A 22,947-nucleotide genomic window follows, 5' to 3' on the forward strand; every position below is an offset into this window, starting at 1 on the left:
TGATTGGGATTGGAACCAAAAAGGCTCCCAAAGGGTGGGCCCCATACTCCTTGGTAACCAGGGAGACACTATGCACCCCCCCCCATAGATGTCTCCACCTGTCCTGACCCACCTTTGTATCTGGGCTTTGTTACCTGAAGCTGGTTTCTGGGACTTGTCTCCAAGTAAATCTCCTGGGGAAGGGGAGCAGGGACAGTTTCTGAATAGGTCCCTTTTCTTTGGAGACTAGTCAAATCTTTGACTTTTTAGCTAGTTCTATAACCTCTTTTTAATGGCTGCTAGACTGTTTTAATGACTCCAGTGTGATTTACCCCAAAACAGTATTTTCTACTAATGTTATGCAGAGCCCCCCTCCTCCTTTTATCGGAAACAGTAGGTTAAGTGCCCCCCCTTTTTTTCCCAACTGCTTATACCTCCCTCCTATATCTTAACAACAGGGCCAACAATAAATTTAATGAACTCATTGTTTTGTTTTGTTTTATTTTGTTTTTTGTGTCTTAGTTTTAGTCCATGATTGGCAGGGTCCATTGGCAGCGGCAACCACCTCTGGGGGGTCATTCTCGTCCTCGGCTCATTTGATGTGACCCACATGAATCCAGGTCCTGAAGCCATCTACTTTTATTGCCATGGTGGTGGTCAGGATGACCGTAAATGGTCCCTTCCAGCAAGGCTCCAAGCCTCCCACTTGGCAGCAGAGCATCCAAACTTAATTCCCTGGGTTGGCAAGGATGTGGCTCCACCTCCGATTCTGTCCCAGTGTGGGCAGTCCAGATCCCTGTATGGGCTCCTTTAAGACAGACTGTAATGCCTGCAGTGACTGGAGTACAACCTCTTTCTCTTTCCCCTCTTCCCATTCTAGTTCTTTCCACATTTACCGCCTGACATTGAACACATTTATCAACCACATCTTGAACAATACACCCTAATTTAGAAACCTAGAACTGCTTGCCCATAAGCTCTTTAAACTTGCGTGTCCTCAAGTGAGTGCCCTGATGTATTTGGCTTACTAATTTTCTTCTAGTCTTAGTCCAATCTCCTTTATAGCCTAATTTAGTCCACTCTACCATAGTGAGTCCTCCCTTAGTCAGTTCATAGAGGTCACGCCATCTCCAACAACTGCGGTATCCACAGCCTGCAGTAGCCCAATGTCCCAAGAAACTCCCTCATGGAGACCAAAGCCTAAGTAAGTGGTGTGGCTCTTACAAAGCTGTGTTTTCATTGCTGACACCTGATACACTTACTCTTGCTGAGTCTGTAAGAGAGCTCTCATCTCCTGCAAGCAAGACCCATAGTCTTCAGGACCCATAGTCCTCAGCGGCTATTTCTAGTATTCCCACTAACTCAGTCAGATTCTTCCTGTTGGGCTGGCAGGAAGGGCTACCAAAGATGGTGAAAGTTCCCGCCACAAGACCTGAGCTCAGACAGGAGAACAAAGGCCCAAGCAGGAATCTGAGACCCCCGCCCCGGGCTCCTGTGGACCAATGGGATCCCGATGAGCAGGCGGGATATCCAAATAAGGGAAACTTGCCAAAAGACCCCTGAGCTTTCCCCAAGACCCCTTAAAAGGCCCCTCCTCCCTGCCTTGGGCGCGACTTCCACCAATCTGCTTTCCAGAGTTGCAGAACCTCTCCCGAGGGTGCCCACCTCTTCCCGGTGCAACTTTCCTGGCTCCCCTTCTCCTGAGCCCTGAAACTTCGCCAGAGAGCGTTTTTAATAAATCTTGCCTTGCACCCACTTTGCCTGGTGTTGTGTTTATCTTGCCCGGAAAGAACTTTACATTTGGTGCCAAAACCCGGGAAGGAGATTGAGCCCCCACACAGTGGGGAGGCTCTCTCCTTTCCCTGGCCTAACCGGACCAGCCTTTCCGAATGCCACTTCCGAAGCTGTGGTGAGTTTCCCCGATTCCACGCCTCCTTCCGGAAAGCCCTGCCCTAATCGCGGCTGCGTCAGGGTGGACCCCGCCGGTCACCAGGTGACCTCCGTGACTCCGAGAGTCTGGGAGACGTCCTAACCTCTACGGCAGTCGACACAGTTTTTCCGCAACCCAGTGGTGGACGAGGGGACGCCTTCCTCCAGCCCTCGGGTTTCCCGGCAACGAATTGTGGGGACCTCCCAATCCAAATTCGACCCTAAAACATCCCGGGGGTGTTTTAGGCCTGCTGGCCAATCTTAAAACCCTGGAACTGGACCAGGACCTGTGAAAATGACGTTACTGTACTGTCGCTTGGCCACAATACCAATTAGACAATCAGTCCAATGGCCTCCGGAAGGCATGTTTAACTATCAGATTTTCATGGACCTAAATAACCTAGGCAGACACCAAGGCAAATGGGCCAAGGTCCCTTATGTCCAGCTTTCTGGACTCTGCACTCTCGCCCCTTCCTCTGCTCTCACTGCTCCACCTCTCAGATCCTCTTGGCCCTCTCCCCTCCCCCTACCCTGCCACCCACTGCTCCCAAAGACTTGGACCTCTCCTCCCCGTCTCCTCTCTCTGAACCCCTGGAGAGCTTCACCCACCCACTGACAAGAGGGCCTTTGGTTCCTCCTCCTCCTCCTCCTTACCATGATCCTTCACCCCAAGGTCCCTTAAATTCAGGATTTCTGAACTGGCACCCTCGTCTACCCCTCCTTCTCCCCCTCCCCACTCCTATCCGAACTCCTGACAAATTTATCCGCAGTAAACGGGAAACTCCAATCAAAGTTTACTGAAGGTCAAATAGGCTCTTGTTATTTGTTAAAATCTGCTAGCAAAGAGATGACTAGAACTGATGGTTAATTGTGTGTCTTGGAGTTTTAATGGGTCATTCTTAAGGTAGCATTCAAAGTCTTTGGTAACCTTTAACAGAATGGGATAAAATACCCCAGCGCTGGTCACCGGAACTAGGTTTACGCTTTTGAAATCTGTTGATAAACACCTTTTGTGTTTAATTGAATTCTGTTGTAACAGCCGCAGGGCTACTGTTTGAGCTAGATCCTTTCATAAAGAATGGAAGGGGAGACTGATCACCTCCCATTAGCCAGGGATTCCCAAAGGGGAGGGTGTCCAATCTGTTTGAATCTGAAGAGTGCTTGACTGCGTGAATGTGTCTGTATGGCTCCAGCTGCACTAGGCCTCGAAAGCCCCCCGCTGAGTTAGTCTGCCCCCCAAGGAAGGTTGCTGGAGTTGAGGAAGTTTGAGTTCATGCGCCCTTCTCTCTACAGGACCTTTCCCAAACTGAGAAACGTTTGGGCTCCTTTTCGGCCAGTTCTGATAACTATATTAAAGAATTCCAATATCTGGCCCAAGCCTATGACCTCACCTGGCATGATTTACATGTGGTCCAGACCACCACCCTCACCACAGAGGAGAGGGAACGCATCCAGGCTGCTGCCTGGGAGCACGCAGATCAGGTCCAGCTCACTGATGCTGCCATGCCAGTTGGAGTCCGGGCGGTCCCAGCTGTAGAACCAGGTTGAGATTATCAGGATGGCCAAGATGGCCACTGGCGCTGCGACCGCATGGTCCAGTGTCTCATAGCCGGCATGCGGGCAGCCTCTAATAAGGCCATTAATTACGACAAGATTAGGGAGATTGTCCAGGCCCCTACGACAACCCCACCATGTTTCTTAACCAGTTGACCAAACCTTTAACCCAGTACACTCGCTTGGACTCTGCCTCTCCTGCGGGGGCCACGGTACTGGCTACTCATTTTATCTCTCAATCGGCACCGGATATACAGAGAAAGTTAAAGAAGGCTGAGGAGGACCCTCAGACCCCCATTTCTGACTTGGTGAAAATGGCATTTAAGGTCTTTAATTCCCGTGAGGAGGCGGCTGAGCTTAAACGACAAGCCATATTCCAGCAAAAGGTTCAGTTGCAGACCCAAGCCTTGGTAGCAGCCCTGTGGCCGGCCGGCTCCGGGAGCCAGCAGAGAGGGGCAACCAATTGCACCCTGCTGGGGGGCCTGTTTCAAATGCGGGGCCGAGGGACATTGGGCTCGCCAGTGCCCCAATCCAAAGCTGCCAACTCGGCCTTGCCCTCAATGCCATTTGATGGTCCACTGGAAATCCAACTGCTCTAACCTCGGGGTATCTTCGGTGCCTCAACTTGGGGGACCCCCAGAGATAGTAAGTCTGGCCTTTCAACTGCTTGGATTGGAGGACGACTGACGAAGCCCAGACTCAGCCACCCCTCTCACCCAGGCCAAGCCCAGGGTTACGCTCTAGGTAGTGGGTAAGTCCATCTCTTTTTTGCTGGACACGGGGGCTACCTACTCTGTTCTGCCTTCCTACTCGGGACTTACTTGAACCTCACCAATTACTGTTATGGGGATCGATGGGACCTCCTCCAATCCTAGGGTGACCCTTCCCCTTACCTGTAGCCTGGATGGGTTCCCCTTCCCCCACTCATTCCTAGTGATTCCTTCCTGCCTGGTCCCTCTACTGGGGAGGGGCATTCTCCAGAAACTAAGGGCAACTATCTGCCTCTCCCCTTCCTCCCCTCTATCCACCTCAACCCGTATCATCCTACACCTCTCCATTCCCTCGACCTCCGCTCCAGATGACCTACCCGCTATAGATCCTCAGGTGTGGGACATCTCAGAGCCCATCATTGCTTCCCACTTTACCCCGGTTAAAGTACAGCTTAAGGATAACTCTAAGTTTCCCTCAAGCTCAGTTCCCTATTTCCTTAGCCCACTGCCAGGGCCTGAAACTATCATAGAATGGCTTTAATGTCAGGGACTCCTGATCCCCATCATTTCCCCCTGTACACCCCATCCTCCCAGTACGCAAGCCCTCAGGGGCTTATCAACTGGTACAAGACCTTAGGCTTATCAACGAGGCCGTGCCCCTACACCCTACTGTCTGGCATTCCCCCAAACACCTCTCACTTGACTGTACTGGACCTAAAGGATGCTTTTTTCACCGTCCCCTTGCACCCTGATTCCTATTTTCTTTTTGCCTTCACCTGGGAGGATCCCGACACACATGCTTCTGGACAACTAACTTGGACTGTCCTACCCCAGGGGTTCAGGGACAGCCCTCACATTTTCGGCCAGGCCTACAGACTTAACAGCAGTGCGCCTTTAAGGCCAGTACTCTACTACAATATGTGGATGACCTCCTCCTCTGTAGCCCCTCCCTCTCGGTCTCCCAAGACAACACCTCCACCCTACTTAACTTTCTGGGGGCCAGGGGATATCAAGTACCCCCCTCTAAGGCCCTCAACATGACCTTAGGGCAACCCATCACGGTCTACTCTCCTGCCGACTCACAGACCTTAGCCACCGATCCCTGGCCCATCTGACTCCTAGTCTCCAGCTATTCCATCTGCTATTCCTAGAAAACCCGCATCTCTCTCTCTCTCTACCTCCCCCCACTTAAACCCTGCAACTTTACTGCCTATACCCTTGCCAGATAAGGGGTGGATCTACATCCAGGACAGGATTGCCCTGCCAGGCAATCTGGCACACACCTTAATTACTGACATCCACCGATCCCTCCATATTGGCCCAAAGGCTCTCCACCAATTTCTTCAGCCATTGTTCTATCATCCTTCCTTATCTAAAGTAATTGAAGTTGTCCACAGGGCTTGCAAAACCTGTTCCTCTGTGAATTCACAAGGAGGAATCCGCAGACCAGGGCCTAACCAACAGCTCCGAGGTCATCAGCTGGGGGAAGACTGGCAACTGGAGTTCACTCACATGCCTCGCCATAAAACCTTTCGCTACCTATTAACCTTGGTTGATACGTTCACAGGCTGGATCAAGGCATACCTTATGGCCCGGGAAACAGCAGACGTAGTGGCTATAATACTCATCGAGCACATCATCTCGAGGTTTGGATTGCCCCGGACCCTCCAGTCGAACAACGGACCTGCCTTCATCTCCAGTGTAACCCAACAGGTAGCTGAGAGCCTCAACATAACCTGGAAACTTCACATCCCATACCACCTACAGTCATCGGTAAGGTAGAAAAGGCCAACGGGCTGCTCAAAGCCCAACTCACCAAACCTACCCTAGAAACCCATCTTTCCTGGCCTACACTTCTGTCTACGGCTCTCACCAGACTCCTGGCTACGTCCTGCGGGTCTTCGGGCTTAAGCCCATTTGATTTACTATACGGCCGGCCCTTTCTTAGAAATCATAGCCCTCCGGCCCTTTCCCCGCCTCTTTTATCCTATCTACCTTACCTCACTCTATGTTGTAGGGATACCCCTCCCTATTGACTGGCCACTCCCCAACTTCAGGGCCACGAATAATATGGTCCATATGGGCCCCATTGGGGGAAACATAGCTATTATTAATGTGTCCTCCCTTACCACCGCAGCTGCCATATCACTAACTCCTCCCTCCTGTACTGTACTCCCTCGGGAATATTTCTCTTGTGCCCTCAGGGAATCTATCGCTGCCTAACCACTAATGACTCCCTGGGCTGTATATTCATTCTATCTCCTTCTACCACCATCTACTCTGAATCCCAGCTTCTGTCCATCATATTTCCCAAACACCATGGAGGAAGGGCTGCCTTCCTCCCATTCATAACAGGGGCAGGAATAGCCACAGGGTGGCAACTGGAACAGCAGGGATAGGAACCTCCATAGACTTTTATTACAAACTCTCCCAAGCTCTGAATGATATGGAACGGGTTGCTGACTCCCTCACAGCCCTACAGACCCAAGTCACCAGCCTGGCAGCCTTAGCTGTACAGAACCGACGAGCCTTAGACCTTCTGACCGCCGAAAAAGGGGGTACCTGCCTATTCTTAAATGAAGAATGTTACTTTGTTAACCAATCAGGTATAGTTACTTCCAAGATCAAAGAACTCAGGGATCGGATCCAAGCACGGCGGCGAGACACGTCCTCTTGGGGCCTGGGCCCCTACAACTGGGTAACCTGGCTGCTCCCTCTGGCGGGACCTGTATGCATAATCCTCCTTCTAATCTCAGTTGCTCCCTGTCTTTTCCGGTACTTGCAGGGTCGCCTACAAGAACTTGCCCGAATATCCGTCAATCAACTCCTACTCTAGCCCTACTCTCGCCTGCCCACTTCCGACTACCCCTATGACGACGCCCCCTGTCAGCAGGAAGTAGCCAGAACCGAGTGGACGCCCCTGACACCATTATATTAAGCAAAAGGTCGGAATGTTGGGCTGGCAGGAAGGGCTACCAAAGATGGCGAAAGTTCCCACCACAAGACCTGAGCTCGGACAGGAGAACAAAGGCCCAAGGAGGAATCTGAGACCCCCGCCCCGGGCTCCTGTGGACCAATGGGATCCCGACGAGCAGGCGGGATATCCAAATAAGGGAAACTTGCCAAAAGACCCCTGAGCTTTCCCCAAGACCCCTTAAAAGCCCCCTCCTCCCTGCCTTGGGCGCGACTTCCACCACTCTGCTTTCCAGAGTTGCAGAACCTCGCCCAAGGGTGCCCACCTCCTCCCGGCACAACTTTCCTGGTTCCCCTTCTCCTGAGCCCTGAAACTTCGCCAGAAAGCGTTTTTAATAAATCTTGCCTTGCACCCACTTTGCCTGGTGTTGTGTTTATCTCGCCAGAATGGACTTTACACTTCCTTTCAAATTCCTCAATTTTGTGAAGTTTCTCCCTTATATCTGGGGCTGACTGACTGGCAAAGGCAAGATTGCCTACATGAGGGGCGCCTGGGTGGCTCAGTGGGTTAAGCCGCTGCCTTTGGCTCAGGTCATGATCTCAGGGTCCTGGGATCGAGTCCCGCATCGGGCTCTCTGCTCAGCAGGGAGCCTGCTTCCTTCCCTTCCTCTCTCTCTGCCTACTTGTGATCTCTCACTGTCAAATAAATAAATAAAATCTTTTTAAAAAAAAAAAAAAAGATTGCCTACATGAGTTATCGTCCAACTTCTCTGAAGCTTACCTTAAGTTGTCTAGCTTAGGTAAAAAAAACATTTAATAACAATCTAATCTAGAATTTAATACCCATAAAGCCGTGTTATTAGAACATAATTTTTCTCTCTAAAATAACCCTCATTTCCAGAGATAGCCAAATCAGGACTAACTTGTTTGAAAAACAAGTCCAGTTTTAACAAACTTGGCCTAATTATTTACATAAGCTCAGCAAGAACAGTAAGTAATCATGATCTTTTAGAATCTGCTTCGCTGAAACTTTTTTTTTTTTTTTTGGTTTTTATTTTTTTGACAGAGAGAGATCACCAATAGGCAGAGAGGGAGGCAGAGAGAGAAAGAGGAGGAAGCAGGCTCCTTGCTGAGAAGAGAGCCAGATGTGGGGCTTGATCCCAGGACCCTGAGATCATGACCTGAGCCGAAGGCAGAGGCTTAACCCACTGAGCCACCCAGGTGCCCCTGCTGAAACTTTTTATAAGGAATCTCTAGGTTGAACTTTTAGTAGCCTCTCCGTGCCAGAAGCCAAGCCACAGTACTTGCCATCAGACATGCCTGCAATACCTGTTGATTTGGGCAAACTCCTGAGGTGCCCAAGGTATCTTGAGGCCTTTACTCCTACCAGGGAGTGACATTCTTTACTCACCTGGTGAGGCTGCTGGGAACTCTGTAAGCAAGGTATCAGGCCAACAGTTCCAAAGGGCTTTACGGCTCCAGGTTTTACAAAGTCAACCTTAGTTCCTTTAAGCTGGCCATATCTGAGTCTTTTAAAATATGAGCCTTGGTAAAATAATCAATGTCCAATGCTTTCCTGTTACAAGGAGAACAGATTCTTATTGAACTTATGCAAATGACTGACTGCCAAGGAAGAACTTATTGAGCCCTTTTGGTTTCAGAGGGTCCAGATAGAAAAGTTGAATGCCTTGATTCATTTACAAATGAACACCTTTACATCTCTATAAGTTACAGGTAACTTAAGAAAAAGTTTCCCTAGTCTAGAGGAGCAAACATTACAGAACTGGTAATGTTTCTAAAACACGAAGAGACACAACATTACAACCTTTCAGTTTTTCTAGTCCCATGTTACTAATTCTGGTTTAGTCTGAATGTAGCCCTTACTTCTGTAAATCTTTACCCATTTCAGTTCCCAGGATTTTAACATATCAAAGACCTGTATTTGTCCTGAAAGTCTTCCCGTATGGATTTCCTTTAAGGTGGAACTTATCTTACAATAGAACTAAAACAATTGTAAATGAAAAAACTCAGAACAGATATATTTAAATATCAAGTGATGACCCTTATCAAGACATTAACATTTTAGGAAATGTGTAGAACCTCTAGAATAATTATAGCATTTACCCAAATGCAAACCCAAGGTTATCAGTAACTTAGCATATCAAGGAAGCCTTATGAGCCAAAGAGATCTCATTTACAACTCTGGGCAGGCAAAGAGAAAACCATTTACATTTCAATTAACCGAAGAAAACTTTGCCCTCTTAAACAGAGAGAAAACCAGCTTTTCTATACCAGTGTCTTTCCTTTTTTAATTTTTACGTGTGCATCCTTAAGATAGGAGTTTTCTGGGTTTCCTTCCCATTATGAATGAAGTCGCAGACAAAAGGAGGGGGATCTTTCGGATGCTTTCCTGCTCGAGTCCCTCGCGGGAACTTAGGAGCATCTTAGCTAAGGTCTGTCCGTATAAACCCCGGACTAGGCTACTCCTTGGAGTAGATGACCGTTATGTCATATGACGCCTCGCGAGACTCAGGGTGCAGTCCACTCAGACTCCGTAGCCGAAGCGGTGGAACCACACAGACACATTCACACAGTCAGGCACTCTTCAGATTCAAACAGGTTAGACACCTCCCCCCACCAGGTCTCCCCTTCCATTCTGTAGCAATGGTTCTAGATCAAACAGTGGCCCCAGGCCTGTTTTTCTTTCTTATTTAAACAGGATCAGGGATCTGGTATCTTTTCACCTATTTCCTACTTTTCTACAGAGTTGTTTCCCTTATTTCCATCAGTCTTAATTACACTTAGCAGAATTTTCTACTCTTAGAAATACCTTAACCTCTACTAAAGATTAAATATAAACCAATTGTGAACTGTTACAACAGAATTCTTTAGACGGCAAATTTATCAATTAGTTAAGAACAAAACATGTTTACCAACAGATTTCAAAAGCACAAACCTAGTTCCAGCAACAAGCGCACTAGCATTTCATCCCATTTGGTTGAAGTTTCAGGTTAACAAAGACCTTGAAAGCTACTTTAACAATTACCCATTGAAACTCTGAGACAGACAAACATCATTTTAGTCATCTCTTTGCTAACAGATTTCAACACAGATTTTTTTTAATTTTTAATTTTTTTTTCATTTTTTCAGCATAACAGTATCATTTTTTCACCACACCCAGTGCTCCATGCAATCTGTGCCCTCTATAATACACAACACCTGGTACCCTGACCTCCCAACCACCGCCCCCCCCACTTCAAACCTCTCAGATTGTTTTTCATAGTCCCTAGTCTTTCATGATTCACCTCCCCTTCCAATTTACTCCAACCCCCTTCTCTCTAACTCATGTCCTCCATGCTTTTTGTAATGCTCCACAAATAAATGAAACCTATGATAATTTACTCTTTCTGCTTGACTTATTTCACTCAGCATAATATCTTCCAGTCCCGTCCATGTTGCTACAAAAGTTGAGTATTCGTCCTTTCTGATGGACGCATAATACTCCATAGTGTATATGGACCACATCTTCCTTATCCATTTATCCATTGAAGGGCTTCTTGGTTCTTTCCAGTTTGGCGACCGTGGCCATTGCTGCTATAAACATTGGGGTACAGATGGCCCTTCTTTTCATGACATCTGTATCTTTGGGGTAAATACCCAGGAGTGCAATGGCAGGGTCATAGGGAAGCTCTATTTTTAATTTCTTGAGGAATCTCCACACTGTTCTCCAAAGAGGCTGCACCAACTTGCATTCCCACCAACAGTTTAAGAGGGTTCCCCTTTCTCCACATCCTCTCCAACACATGTTGTTTCCTGTCTTGCTAATGTTGGCCATTCTAACTGGTGTAAGGCGATATCTCAATGTAGTTTTAATTTGAATCTCTCTGATGGCTAGTGATGATGAACATTTTTTCATGGACAGATTTTTTTTGACCTGAAGTAAAAACTCTGTGGAGTTTCACATTTACTACTGTTAACTCAAAAGATATGTTTATCCTAATCAACCCAACAAGCTTAACTTAGTTCAAATACTGATTTATGTTCCACCTGGACCCACTCCATTTCGAATGTTTACCTGAGGCCCAGGTGGGAAGATCCGGAATGGGGGTGTTAGGCCTAGGAGTGCTCTTCTTGTTTTCCGACAGTGAAAAACAGAACAAAGTGTCACCAAAAGGCAAAGAAAGGGTTCCCAATTCTAGGGCTAATCAGCTCCAAGAGAGGAGCACACACCATGCTTTCCCGCCAGCAAGGGGGAGAGGCTAGGCAGTCTCCGTCGGGCCAGAGAGGGCAAGGAATGTCCCCGAAACAAAGTTGTTTCAGCAGCTGCTTGGGAATATTCCTTAAGTCTCTGTCTCGAGTTAGACTAACCCCAGTTGGCTCCAGTTATAGCCATTTGAAAGTCAGAATTCCTCACTCTGTTTGCCCCATTCCTTTAAACACAACAGCACAGCACAGCAGACAACAAAAAGACAAAACAAAGACAACCACAGGCCCAGCAGATCTTATCCAGAACCTGCCACCGGTGGGGACTTTTTATCTTCTGGCCGTCCAGGGGGACTCGAACCCCCTGGCCACCTAGGGGGACTCAAACCCCTGGTGACTACCTGGGGGACTCGAACCCCAAGACCTTAGGTGACCGCCTAGGGGGACTCGAACCCCCTGGCGATCTACCAGTGGAGGAAAGGGGCGTCCCCGCATCCTCTCCAGCCCTGAGGAGCATGGCCGCGTCCGGCTTCACCCCAGTGGTCTATACCCGGAGCTCCACCCAGACAGACCAACCGATCGGCGGATCCCACAGAGTAAAATCTGTGAGATCTTACCTCGAGGCTTTTCCCAGAAATTCTGATGCTGGCTCAGTTCTCGTCGTTTAATCCTGGACGGAGCCCCCATATGTTATGGACCCAATAATGGGTCCATGATTAAAGGAGTGAGACTGATACAAAGCGAAGGTCAAGCAAAGCTTTATTTCACACCAAGCATCAAGAATCTAACCCAACGCTTGAAGCCGCACCTCTTACAAGAGAAGGCGACCCTTCGTTGCTTTACAGACTAGCTTTTAAGGGCAAAGGCCATGAGGTTGGGCCTGGCCATGCACAGGTGGCCAATGAGATTGTAACACACACAGGAAACTCCACAGTGATGCTAGGTGACCAACTGAGTTACAATTTACCCTAGTAGACATTTGAACCAGCCTATTACACCTTGATTGGAATTGGAACCAAAAAGGCTCCCAAAGGGCGGGCCCCATACACCTTGGTAACCAGGGAGACAGTATGCATCCCCCCCCCCATCGATGTCTCCACCTGTCCCTGACCCACCTTTGTATCTGGGCTTTGTTACCTGAAGCTGGTTTCTGGGACATGTCTCCAAGTAAATCCCTGGGGGAAGGGGAGCAGGGACAGTTTCTAAATAGGTCCTTATAGGAAGCAGAGGCAGAATCAAAATTACTCAATTTCCTTACCCACTGACAAGCCCTTGATACAGGCAGAGCGACTCTCCTTTAGGGACTCAACAAACTCCACGTTCAGGCTTTGCTAAGGGCAAAGGGCAATCCTAGCCTGACAATCCTACCCCAACCAGGATCCTGGAAGTCTACTCTAACTATTCCTTGTAAACTTTATCTCTAAACGCTCCAAGATACATGTTGACAATCATTCCCAAGCATACGGCCCACTGACATACATCTAAAGGGTCTCACAACAAAGGTTTTATTACCAATAATGAATAACCTTTTCCCCAATAATACCTAGCTCCTCAAGGTCCTGGAAACCTTGCATCCAAAACTCCTTAGAGACTAACACCATCCCTGACCCCCTCCCAACTGGCGAGTATATAACGAACCACTCCTCACAGCCCCAGGGTAGCAGCTCTTTCTGCCAGAGGTCCTGTCCCTGTGCTTCAATAAACCACCATTTTGCACCAAAAATGTCTAAAGAATCCTTTCTTGGTCATCAGCTCTGCACCTCACACACCAAGCCTCACTTATATTCTAAGAACCAGGTTCCTAATCAAAGGGCTGAGAAGAGAGAAGAGGTCTGTGGAGAAGAGAAAGGTTATTTATTAATGCTTCCCACTGAAGCATTAATTGCTTTTATGTTTGTTCAACCTGATGCCTTCCAAGTGGTTTTCATTTCAGTGACCAAGACAGCTGTTGTAAGAAGACTGCATAGTTTACAGTGAGAAACCACTCAGTGTTTTCTGGAATGGCTAAAATAAAGAAAAATGACAACACCCAATTTTCCTGAGAATGCTGAGTTAGAATTCTCATATCACTGATGGGAAAGTAAAAAGAACATGCAGTGTGGAAGACTGTGTGGCAGGTCCTTATGAACAGAAACACTTACCTACTGAAGGGAAATAGTCACCTGAAAATATGTCTCCTTAGCCTGAACATTATTTTTGGGTCAGTTATTTTGAATCAAGGAAGATAAAGGAAAAACACTGAAATCCTGTGTTTACTTTGAAAGAGACATTTGCATTTATAAGTGTGTAAGCTGTCTCCCTCTATGTAGCAGAAAGAGGAAGAAGGTGTCAGTCTCCAGAAACTCTGATGGTGGGAAGGCAGGGCTCAACTCTGCTTCCAGCCCCAGCCTTGGTTCCCCTAGTTGGCCAGGTCACCTCCCCAGTTCCCTCCCAGCAGGGTCACCTGTGGAGTTTCAGAAAGAATCTTCTCTGCGGGCCTCCCCCTCAGATTCTGTTAGTTGGTTTGGGCGAAAACGACACTGTTGTGTTAATTAAGGGCGCAGGTGATTCTGTGAGGCTGGGTGGGTGGGTGGGTGGCCCGAGGGCTTTTGGTGGTTTTCTGAGACTAAATTTTCAGCTTTGGTCCGGGAGAGGTGATAAGGTCTGGGAGGGTCGGGTCCCTGCAGCCCGCAGTTCTGATGCTGACGCTGAAGTTGTGAGTGGCAGGGGCAGGGGACCCCTCCCTCCCCCCTCCCTCCCCACAAAGCAGGTGAGGAAAATGCAGAGATGGGTGTCCTCCTGGGAGCACACAGTTTCTGAGCTGCTCCGGACACAAAGGACTGGGAAGTTGGGCCTTTTCTGCATGAGTCCTGCCCGTGGGCGAGCGGTGCGAGGGCAAGAAGCTCTGTTGGTGGATTTCAGGGCATTTTCTCCTGATGCAGCTGTGATTTCCCCACAGATCCCTCGTGAGGACGAAATCTATAGGTGGAGGTGAAGGCAGAAATGGCCGGTTCTCAGGTGAGCCTGGTGTCCCCGCGGAGCCGTGTCCTCTGTTTCTCCACAGACCCTCGCGTTTAGAAGCTGCAGATGCAGATGCCTCTAGTGCGGGTGCTTCTCGCTTCTGCGTTCACCTGTTTTTAAGATCTGGTCAGAAGTGTACTCCTGGTTAGATCTTTAGAATGCTTCTCTATGTCCCAGAGCCTTCTGTCCTTTGTCCCCAACCTGGCTAGGGCATCAGCCATTGTCACTTTGAATTAAAGTCTCTCGAGGAGTGACAATACTCCATTGGTGGCAGATCCAGAGGGGAAGGTGTCGAGTCCTAAATTCTTATGGCTGATGAGGTCTGGTCCTGGGATATCAGGGAGGGAAATAATTTCTCATTCGGGCTCATCTGAATTCTCGATCAGTTGTGTGCAGCCGGGGAGGAAGGAAATGCAGATAAGAGCTCGGTGGGTATGAGTCCAGAAAAACTTGGAAACGTCTCATTCTAAGAAAGGGGGTGTGTGTGTCCATCTTTAGCACGTGAGAGAGATATTCTACTTAAAATGCACTAGAAGAGGGTGCCTGGGGCCTCAGTCAACTAAGGTTTGACTGTCGATTGCCGCTCAGGTCGGGATCTCAGGGTCCTGGTCTGGTATCCCCGCTTAGGCTCTGTGCCCAGAGGGGAGTCCCCTTAACATTCTTTTTACTCCTCTCCTGCCCTTCCCGACCTCCTCTAAAATATAAGTCTGTCTTGAGGAGTGAGGATGGTTCAGTTAGTTAAGAGTCCGCTTTTTGCCTCAACCTCACTCAGGTCGTTATCCTGGGGACTTAGATCCAGGTTCGTTGGGGTCCCAGGTCGGCAGGGATCCTGCTTCTTCCTCCCCTTCTGCTTTACTCCCTGTTTGTGGTCTCTCTCTTGCTCCTTTTGAAATAAATAGAATACTTTTTTTTTTTTCAAAATTTTATTTATTGTGGTACTTGGGTGGCTCAGTGGGTTAAGCCTCTGCTTCCAGCTCTGGTCATGATCTCAGGGTCCTGGGGTCCAGCCCCACATCAGGCTCCCAGGTGGGCAGGGATCCCGCTTCTCTCTCTCCTTCTCCTGTTCTGCTACTTGTGTTCTCTCACTTGGCTCTTGTTGAAATAAATACAATCTTTGTAAAAAGTTTTATTTGTAAGCAAAAGAGTGAGAGCACAAATAGGGTGTGTTAGGGGCAGAGGTAGAAGGCTCCCCACTGAGTAAAGACACTCCCCCACCACCTCAATGTAGGAGGCCATCCCAGGACCTTGTGTCTTGCCCTGAGTAGAAGGCTTATGCCCTCTGACTGAGCCATCCAGGTGCCCCTATAAACAGAATATTTAAAGAAGATGAAAATTAAAATAAATCTTAAAAATTAAAAGAAAATAAAGGAGTAAACTAAGTATTACTAGCACAGGGACGCTCTGCTGTCTCAGTGTAGTCTACTCTGTCAGTCGTTTGGGGCCCCAGACATGGGTCCTTGATCAGCCAGAAACCTGTCCCGCACCACTGCTAGAATTCCCTGAGGCAGAACAAAGGCAGTGGAAGTTTCCTGAAGACCAAAGAGATGAGCAGGCAGGACTGCATAGGAGAGCCTGTCTGCAAGGGGTGGGAGGGGGGGGGGTGGTTGTTCCTTAAAGGGGGAAGGAAGGTGAGGAGTTCTGGGGAATGAGGAACTTGCTCCTTTCTGCTCACTGTTCCTGGTTGTCAGAAGCCCATTGATTCTTAGGCTCTTGGGAATTTTGAGGTGGGTCCCCTGCTGTGCCTGTCTGGACTCAGCCAAGGGGACACTGGGACCCTTCCTCCACTCCTTTGCTCAAGCCTCCTTGCCTAAAAGCAGCCTCTACAAATCTTACAGTGATTCAGTTGTTTAGGTATATCTACTGTATTTCCAAAATCAGATTTATATTCTGAATTCCTGTTTTCAGTCCAATGGAAACTCCAGTGATGATGTGTCCTTTGATGTGCATTTGGCACTGATAAACGTTTGTTTCCATTCAGCTGATGGGAACTTCTTTTATTGGCTTGGTGCTGTCTGCCAGATCCTCCCCTGAAATGTTCCTGTTTTCCCTCCTGTCATTTGTAAGGAACATGGGATACTGAGGAATATGAAGGAACTGTCGCATTTCAGGTGTAAACTTCTTTTTTCTGTGTTTCGCTTGCTTGTAGGTTCGTTCTTTCTTTCATTCTTTCTTTTACACATTTTCTCAGTTGTGAGACAGAGCACATGAGTGAGGACAGGGAAAGAAGGAGAAGCAGATTCCCCATTGAGTGGGGAGCCCAACTGAGGGTTCCACCCCAGGAGTCTGGGATCATGACCTGAGCTGAAGGCAGACCCTGAGCAACTGAACTATCTGGTTCCCCCTTGCTTATAGTTTCTGAGGAGGAAAACAAAGTCAAAAGAGGTGTGGATAAAATTCAGTTTCCTTCAGCTTCCAATCTCTTGAAAAATACCTGAGAAAGACAAGAGTGGGACATTCCCCAGGGAACTCACAACTGCCTCAAGGTTAATATTTTGTTGGATGCAAATAGCAGCCTTAGCTTGACAGTAGACCTCCAGGATCTTGTAATTCCACTTTATTTTTTTTTTAAAGATTTTATTTATTTATTTGTCATAGAGAGAGAAGCGAGAGCAAGCACAGGCAGACAGAGTGGCAGGCAGAGGCAGAGGGAGAAGCAGGCTCCCCGCCAAGCAAGAAGCCTGATGTGGGACTCCATCCCAGGATGCTGGGATCATGACCTGAGCCGAAGGCAGCCGCTTAACCAACTGAGCCACTCAGGCGTCCCTGTAATTCCACTTTAACAGATGAAAATTGCTTTGGAAACTAACTTGAACTCTATTCCCCAAATGTAGCTTACCCACCATCCTTCAAGCTTGTGGCTTTCTGATAGATATTTGGAGGGTCTCCTGACTAAAGTGTTAACTAAACAGTGAGTGGCCTCATCAAAACACCAGCTGGGAGGCCCTGAGGGTCCTGGAAACTTGCTTCCAAATTCCTTAGAGCCTCCTGCTATCCCTCACCCCCTCCCCATCTGAACGCATAGAACCAGTCACTGCTCACAACTTTGCTCTTCCCTTGCATTAGGACAACAGTGTTTGTACCATGGGTATCTCAACAATCCCTTCATCATTCACTCCATAACCCCAATATTTCACATCAGAAACATGTCTAGAATTGCTTGACCATTGGTTCCTCTCCCATAACCCAACACTTTGCACTGGACAAGGAGGGCTGTCACCTCTGTGTAGTAGATAGAGTTGACTTCTGAGAGTGAAAGGAGTGAAAGTTCTCAACCAGGCAGCACCCTGCCCCATAGGTTTTCTTTCTTCCCATACTCCTATCACGGAGATGAAAAGGTCAGGTCTGGTTCTAGCTGGTGACACTAATTTTCTCTTCATCTTAGGGACCATCTTAGGGGCACAGTTTGTCACTGGTCACTTGGTGACTGTGTTATTTGTTACAGGGACTGCTGACCTTCAGGGATGTGGCCATAGAATTCTCCGAGGAGGAGTGGGGATGCCTGACCCACACTCAGCGGCAACTGTACAGGGATGTGATGTTAGAGAACTATGGACATCTCCATTTCTTGGGTGAGGAAGACTCCTTCCAGGTTTCTAAAGCCCCACACAGGGTTTTGTTCCTTCCTGGGAAGACTGCCTCTTGGGAGATTTCTCTTGGAATGACTGGATTCCAGATCCAGGCAGAAAGGGAAAAAAGTAGGGGTCTGTGGATGGAGAGACAAATCTTCATGATGTTTCCTTTTCAGCGTCAGCTTCTACTTCCTCGAGGTAACATCATGGCTTGTGAAGATGAGTGGCAGTTCTCAACATTGAGTGACATAGAATGGTGCTGCTTACATCTGAAACTGAAATTTACCCTTCTTCTTATGTCTGCTACTTGGAAGTGGAGATCAGGATGTGAACATTGGAAATGCCTCCAGTGTGTTCTAAATGGACTTTTGGGCAACAGCTTTTGGGAAACCATTTTCTAAAATTGTCTAATACTGTCTCTACTCCACTGAACACAAGACTCATGGGAAGTTAGAACCGGCAGCAATAGTCGTTTTCCTTTTTCCTCGTAAACAGGTCTCCTCCTGTCAAAGCCAGACCTGATCATGTTTTTGGAGCAAGAGAAGCAGCTCTGGGATGTGAAGAGAAAGGAGTCCAGAGGCTTCTCTCCAGGTAGGTGGGAAAGAATGAGGCAGATGACAGGGGAGGTCCAAGTCTTAAGGAGGAAGGTAGACCTTAAAATGTGGTTCTGGTAGCTTTCCTTGAATGAAAATCAGTTGGAGACATGCCCAGTTTCCTCTCTCTCTTTCTCTCTCTCTCCCAGAGGGGACATCTGCTCTCCAGCATTATCAAGCTCTTTCATTCTCTAGGGACTCTTTCTTCAGCTCCAGTGATGATCCAGCATATAATCATCATATAATTGGAGGGGAAGGCCTCCTTAATCTCCCTCCATTGCTATGAGGACCCTGGGGAAGTCATCGTATTTCTGAACACCTCTATGCTAAAGTCTTTGTAAATTCTGGTTTTCATCATGAGACAAGTAGGTCAGGGGGTTTGGTGCAGAAATTTCCAGAACACTTGAGACAGATTTCTAATGTTCTCTGGCTTATACTTTCTAATGTTACAGAGGCTTCAGTAACTTCATCAGTTAACAAAGCACCGCCCTAAAATGAGAAAATGTACTGCTTTATTTACCTTCAAATGTTCTTTTTTCTTATTCTTTCTTTCTTTTTCTTTTTTTTTTTTTTTTACATACAGTTGTTTCCACTCTGAGTTTGGTTCCTCAGTGGTGAAATAGTGTAATAATGTCTCTCTTTGTTTCTTATATTTCCCACATAACAAATGCTACTGGGGAACTAGCACATTTAGAACTTGAACTTGTAGCCTTTAATAAAGTCTCATTTATTACTTCATTTTTTGATAATTTCATCATGATTCTGTCTTCTGTGAACTTCTTGTGACTTTGTCATATGTGTTTTCACTTTCTGGTTAATTCTATAAGTGATTTAGCTCAATATTTTGTACATCAAATATCCTGATATGACATGTGCATGTGCTTTTTAAGAAGTGAGTTAGACTGTTAGTAAAATTCCCATATATTTTGTTTAAAAATTTTATTTGAGAAACAGAGAGAGAGAAAAAGTGAGTAGGGAAAGGGCAAAAGAAGAGGGAGAAGCAGACTCCCTGCTGAGCAGGGAGTCCAGTGTGGGGCTGGATCCCAGAACCCTGAGCTCATGACCTGAACTGAAGGAAGCTGCTTAACTAATTGAACCCCACGGGTACCCCAAATCCCAATGTTTGGAAAATCATCTTTTCAATACTGTGATGTTATTTCTGGTAAATAAATAATGAACTTTTTCTTCCACATTTCTCAGAATGTATCAGAATTTAACCCCAAATATTAATTTAATATACAGTGTCTCAGCATATTTTTCAACTTTCACGGTGTTTATTTACTGAGAAAAGAAGATGTTGTTTGTTTCCTCTGTCTTACAGAATGAATTACAGGGTTACAATTTGTGCAGGAGGAGGAGTGTATTAATAACCTAGTATTTCTTTCAAGTCTTTTAATTGCTCATAAAATTTTCATTTATAGCATTTTGTGATTGATTTTAATGAGAATTATTTATGATGCTATAGTCCATGAAGACATGCCAATCAAATGCTTGTTTTTCATGGGTACATGGACACAGTTTTAAATTATGGTTATATTGAAGTTTTCCTTTTCTGTCATACATCAATGTTTTATTTAGAATTTCGTGGGTCAAGTTTTGTCTTAGTCTGGTATGGTTATTTCCTAATAATGTGCTGCTTCTGTCTGGCTCATTCCAGAAAATTAGCTAGGTGTAGATTTGGTTTTATCTGTGTATGTTGTTATAGAAAGAGAATTTTTCAGCTCAGTATATTTCAAGACCATCGAAGTATGCCTCAAAAAAGAATGACCTTCATTCTTTTTGCTGATAAATTTTGTGTGTCTTTGTCTTGTGTTTGTATGTCACACATACATACTGTGTGACCCCTACTTTTTGTCTCCTTGGTGAGTGGTCAGTGAATGCTGTACTGTGTCTAGGTGATTTGTTGTCAACATAGAATTCTTTTCACCATGTATTTGTGGGTGAATTTTTATTCTCTCTGCATGAGAGAAAGACTGTTTTGAATTCAAAGTAATTTTCAAACATTTTATACTTCTGTATCATGTTTTGGTATGAAATATGAAAGATAGATTTTATCTGTAATTGTAAGATGAAAACCCATGATATGCCTTGGTACCTTTCTCATTGCCTTTCTCTCTTCTGGGAGTATTTTCCTTGTGGTTACCTTAGAGATTCCTTAAAACAACATTGTTGTAAAACAAACCATTTCAACCTCTGTGTTGGGTACATAGAAGATTCTTTCTCCTGTTTCTATCCCTGCACCCACTTTGTTAACAGTCACACATTCTTTTATGTTGTGTACTTTATGACCTACTTTAATGATTTTTATACCTTTTTTTTTTTTTAAAACAATGCTCTGTAGCAGAAATGAACGTGACTGGTATCTCATTACAACACTGCAGGTTGGTGTAATTGTCTACATATTTATTCAGCAGAGAGCTTTGTGTCCTTGTGTGATTACAGTTCCTGGGAAGAATTCCTTTTATTTCTTTGAGAGAATATTCCTTTAATGGTTCTTTTAGTCTGTTTGTCTCCTTGGATAGATCTACTGGTAAACGTAGAGAGGTCTTGTCTTGGGAATGTCTTTATTTCTACATCTGTGGAAAAGAGTTCTGCCTGATAAAGTATTACTGGTGGTAATTTTCGATCTTTCGGTACTTGATTGCATTATACCGGCCCCATTCTTGTTTGGACTCCTGGGAATCCCACTGTTGCTGTTCTGGGAGCTCTTGCACAAGGTGAAGTACATTTGCCATGCTGTTCTAAAAGTCCATTTTCATTTGTGGTCTTTGATGGATTAACTACAACATGTTATCAGTCCTCCCATTCTTTGTATGTGGTCTGCTGTATATACCATAGTTTTATAAGGAAGTAATTTGAGGAAATTGAACATAAGGCAATCATAGGGAAAAGACATTTACTGTAGTGCACTGGAGTCCTCAAGATAAACTTGTCTGGGTAAGTGGACCATTATTGATGAAAAGCACGTTATTCATTGGTTAACTGTATTTGTTAGTAGATCTGGAAGTATTCAGGGGCAGGTCGATCTCCAGAGAGGGATCAGTATTTTCATTGTGATTCTTTTTTTTTTTTTCTTTCTTTTTACTGTATTTTATACATGCAGATGGATGTCCAAACAAAACCAGAGTAGCGGGGCACCAGGGTGGCTGAGTGAATTGAGACTCTGCCTTCAGCTCAGGGTAGGGTCCCAGGGTCCTGGGATTGAGCTCCACATCAGGCACTTTGCTTGGTGGGGAGCCTGATTCCTCTCTCTCTCTCTCTGCCTGTCTTTCTGCCTACTTGTGATCTCTCTCTCGCTCTATCAAATAAAGTTTTAAAAATCTTTAAAAAAAATAAAAAAAGAGAAAGGCAGAATGGCAAAACTTTCATCAGATAAACTAGCCTTTTTAAGTTTTGGTAGAGATATCATTTTCTATAGATCGCTTCAATATTTATTGTTTTTCAAATATTCCAGTGAAGGAACATGGATGCATTTCCTAGTTATTCATTCTTTGATTCTTTCACAGTATATTACACTTTTCTTCTTTCTGGTTTGACCTCTACCATTATATTAAATTGGAAGATTTTTTTGGGGGGAGGGGGTTTGCTCAAAATGTATGATGTGTCTGTTTTGGGAATTGTTCCTTGTTGTGTAAAAACAAAACTAATTTTTATGTGTTGGTTTGTGTACCAGTTTTATAAAATCCCTATGAGTTTCAACAGGATTAAAACCATAAGCATTGGGCACCCGGGTGGCTCAGTTGGTTAAGCAACTGCCTTCAGCTCAGGTCATGATCCCAGGGTCCTGGGATCGAGTCACGCATCGGGCTCTCTGCTCCATGGGGAGTCAGCTCCCTCTGACCTTCTCCCCTTTCATGCTCTCTCTCAGTGTCTCTTCTCTCGAATAAATAAATAAAATCTTAAAAGAAAATAAATAAGGATTCCCAGGAGAAGCAATGGCCATGGAGCAGGAGGATTCTAGACTCATGTGTCCTGTCATGAGTGCCACTAGGCAACTGTCAGGTCATCCTAAATGACCAGACATTGGGCTGAGGAGTGACAGGACAGACTCCCAAGTGAAAGAAGAGAGAGGCCACATGGAAGATGGCAGATAATGTGGAGACATGGTTTAGGGAGGAGAGGAGTATAGCACTGTGGAGGGCAGGGAGCCCCAGCTGTGTACTAGGTGTCATGACAGAGGAGCACTCAGGGGATGCCTAAGGAGGTTTCCCAAAGCCATTGGCTTGGAAAGGGAAAAGGGCTGAATTTCATGAGTTCCTGGAGTCAGCACATCTTAAAGCCTGGAGGTTTAATGATCAGCAGGTTTGGATGGGATAGAACCAGGAGGGCACTGGGGTGCTCCCAGACAGAAGGTTGGTAAACAACCTGGAGGCACCGAGTTTAGAAACAGTCATCTGAAGAACACCTGGGGTGCACAGTGGGGAGAGTATTCAGTAGTCTAGGAGCACATTCCTGAGAGGAAACATTCAGTGACATGTGGCTTCCAAAATATGGGAT

At 46.2% G+C, this 22,947-nt stretch overlaps 2 protein-coding genes across 2 annotated transcripts in view; one reads left to right on the forward strand and one right to left on the reverse strand.

The window, feature by feature from the left end:
• The window catches only part of LOC101671851 (zinc finger protein 493-like), a 226,534-nt gene that overhangs the window by 80,089 nt on the left and 123,498 nt on the right, over positions 1 to 22,947 (reverse strand). The gene's annotated exons all lie outside the window — the stretch shown is intronic.
• On the forward strand, positions 11,804 to 18,585 carry LOC101672730 (putative protein ZNF720). The gene is made up of 3 exons (XM_013050028.2): positions 11,804 to 11,884; positions 17,731 to 17,857; positions 18,353 to 18,585. Exons 1-3 carry the CDS (start codon positions 11,804 to 11,806, stop codon positions 18,529 to 18,531), a joined length of 387 nt encoding a protein of 128 aa, XP_012905482.1. The 3' UTR covers positions 18,532 to 18,585.

Source organism: Mustela putorius, unplaced genomic scaffold, assembly GCF_011764305.1.
Source record: "Mustela putorius furo isolate JIRA1106 unplaced genomic scaffold, ASM1176430v1.1 tig00000196_pilon_pilon_pilon, whole genome shotgun sequence".
Classification (NCBI taxonomy): domain Eukaryota; kingdom Metazoa; phylum Chordata; class Mammalia; order Carnivora; family Mustelidae; genus Mustela; species Mustela putorius.

Excerpts from the sequence above, each read along its gene's own strand:
- LOC101672730 (XM_013050028.2), top strand. The coding sequence starts at position 11,804 with ATGGCCGCGTCCGGCTTCACCCCAGTGGTCTATACCCGGAGCTCCACC. Across the intron at positions 11,885-17,730 it reads CGATCGGCGGATCCCACAGA|GGACTGCTGACCTTCAGGGA; the intron begins GTAAAATCTGTG and ends TATTTGTTACAG. Across the intron at positions 17,858-18,352 it reads TGGACATCTCCATTTCTTGG|GTCTCCTCCTGTCAAAGCCA; the intron begins GTGAGGAAGACT and ends CCTCGTAAACAG.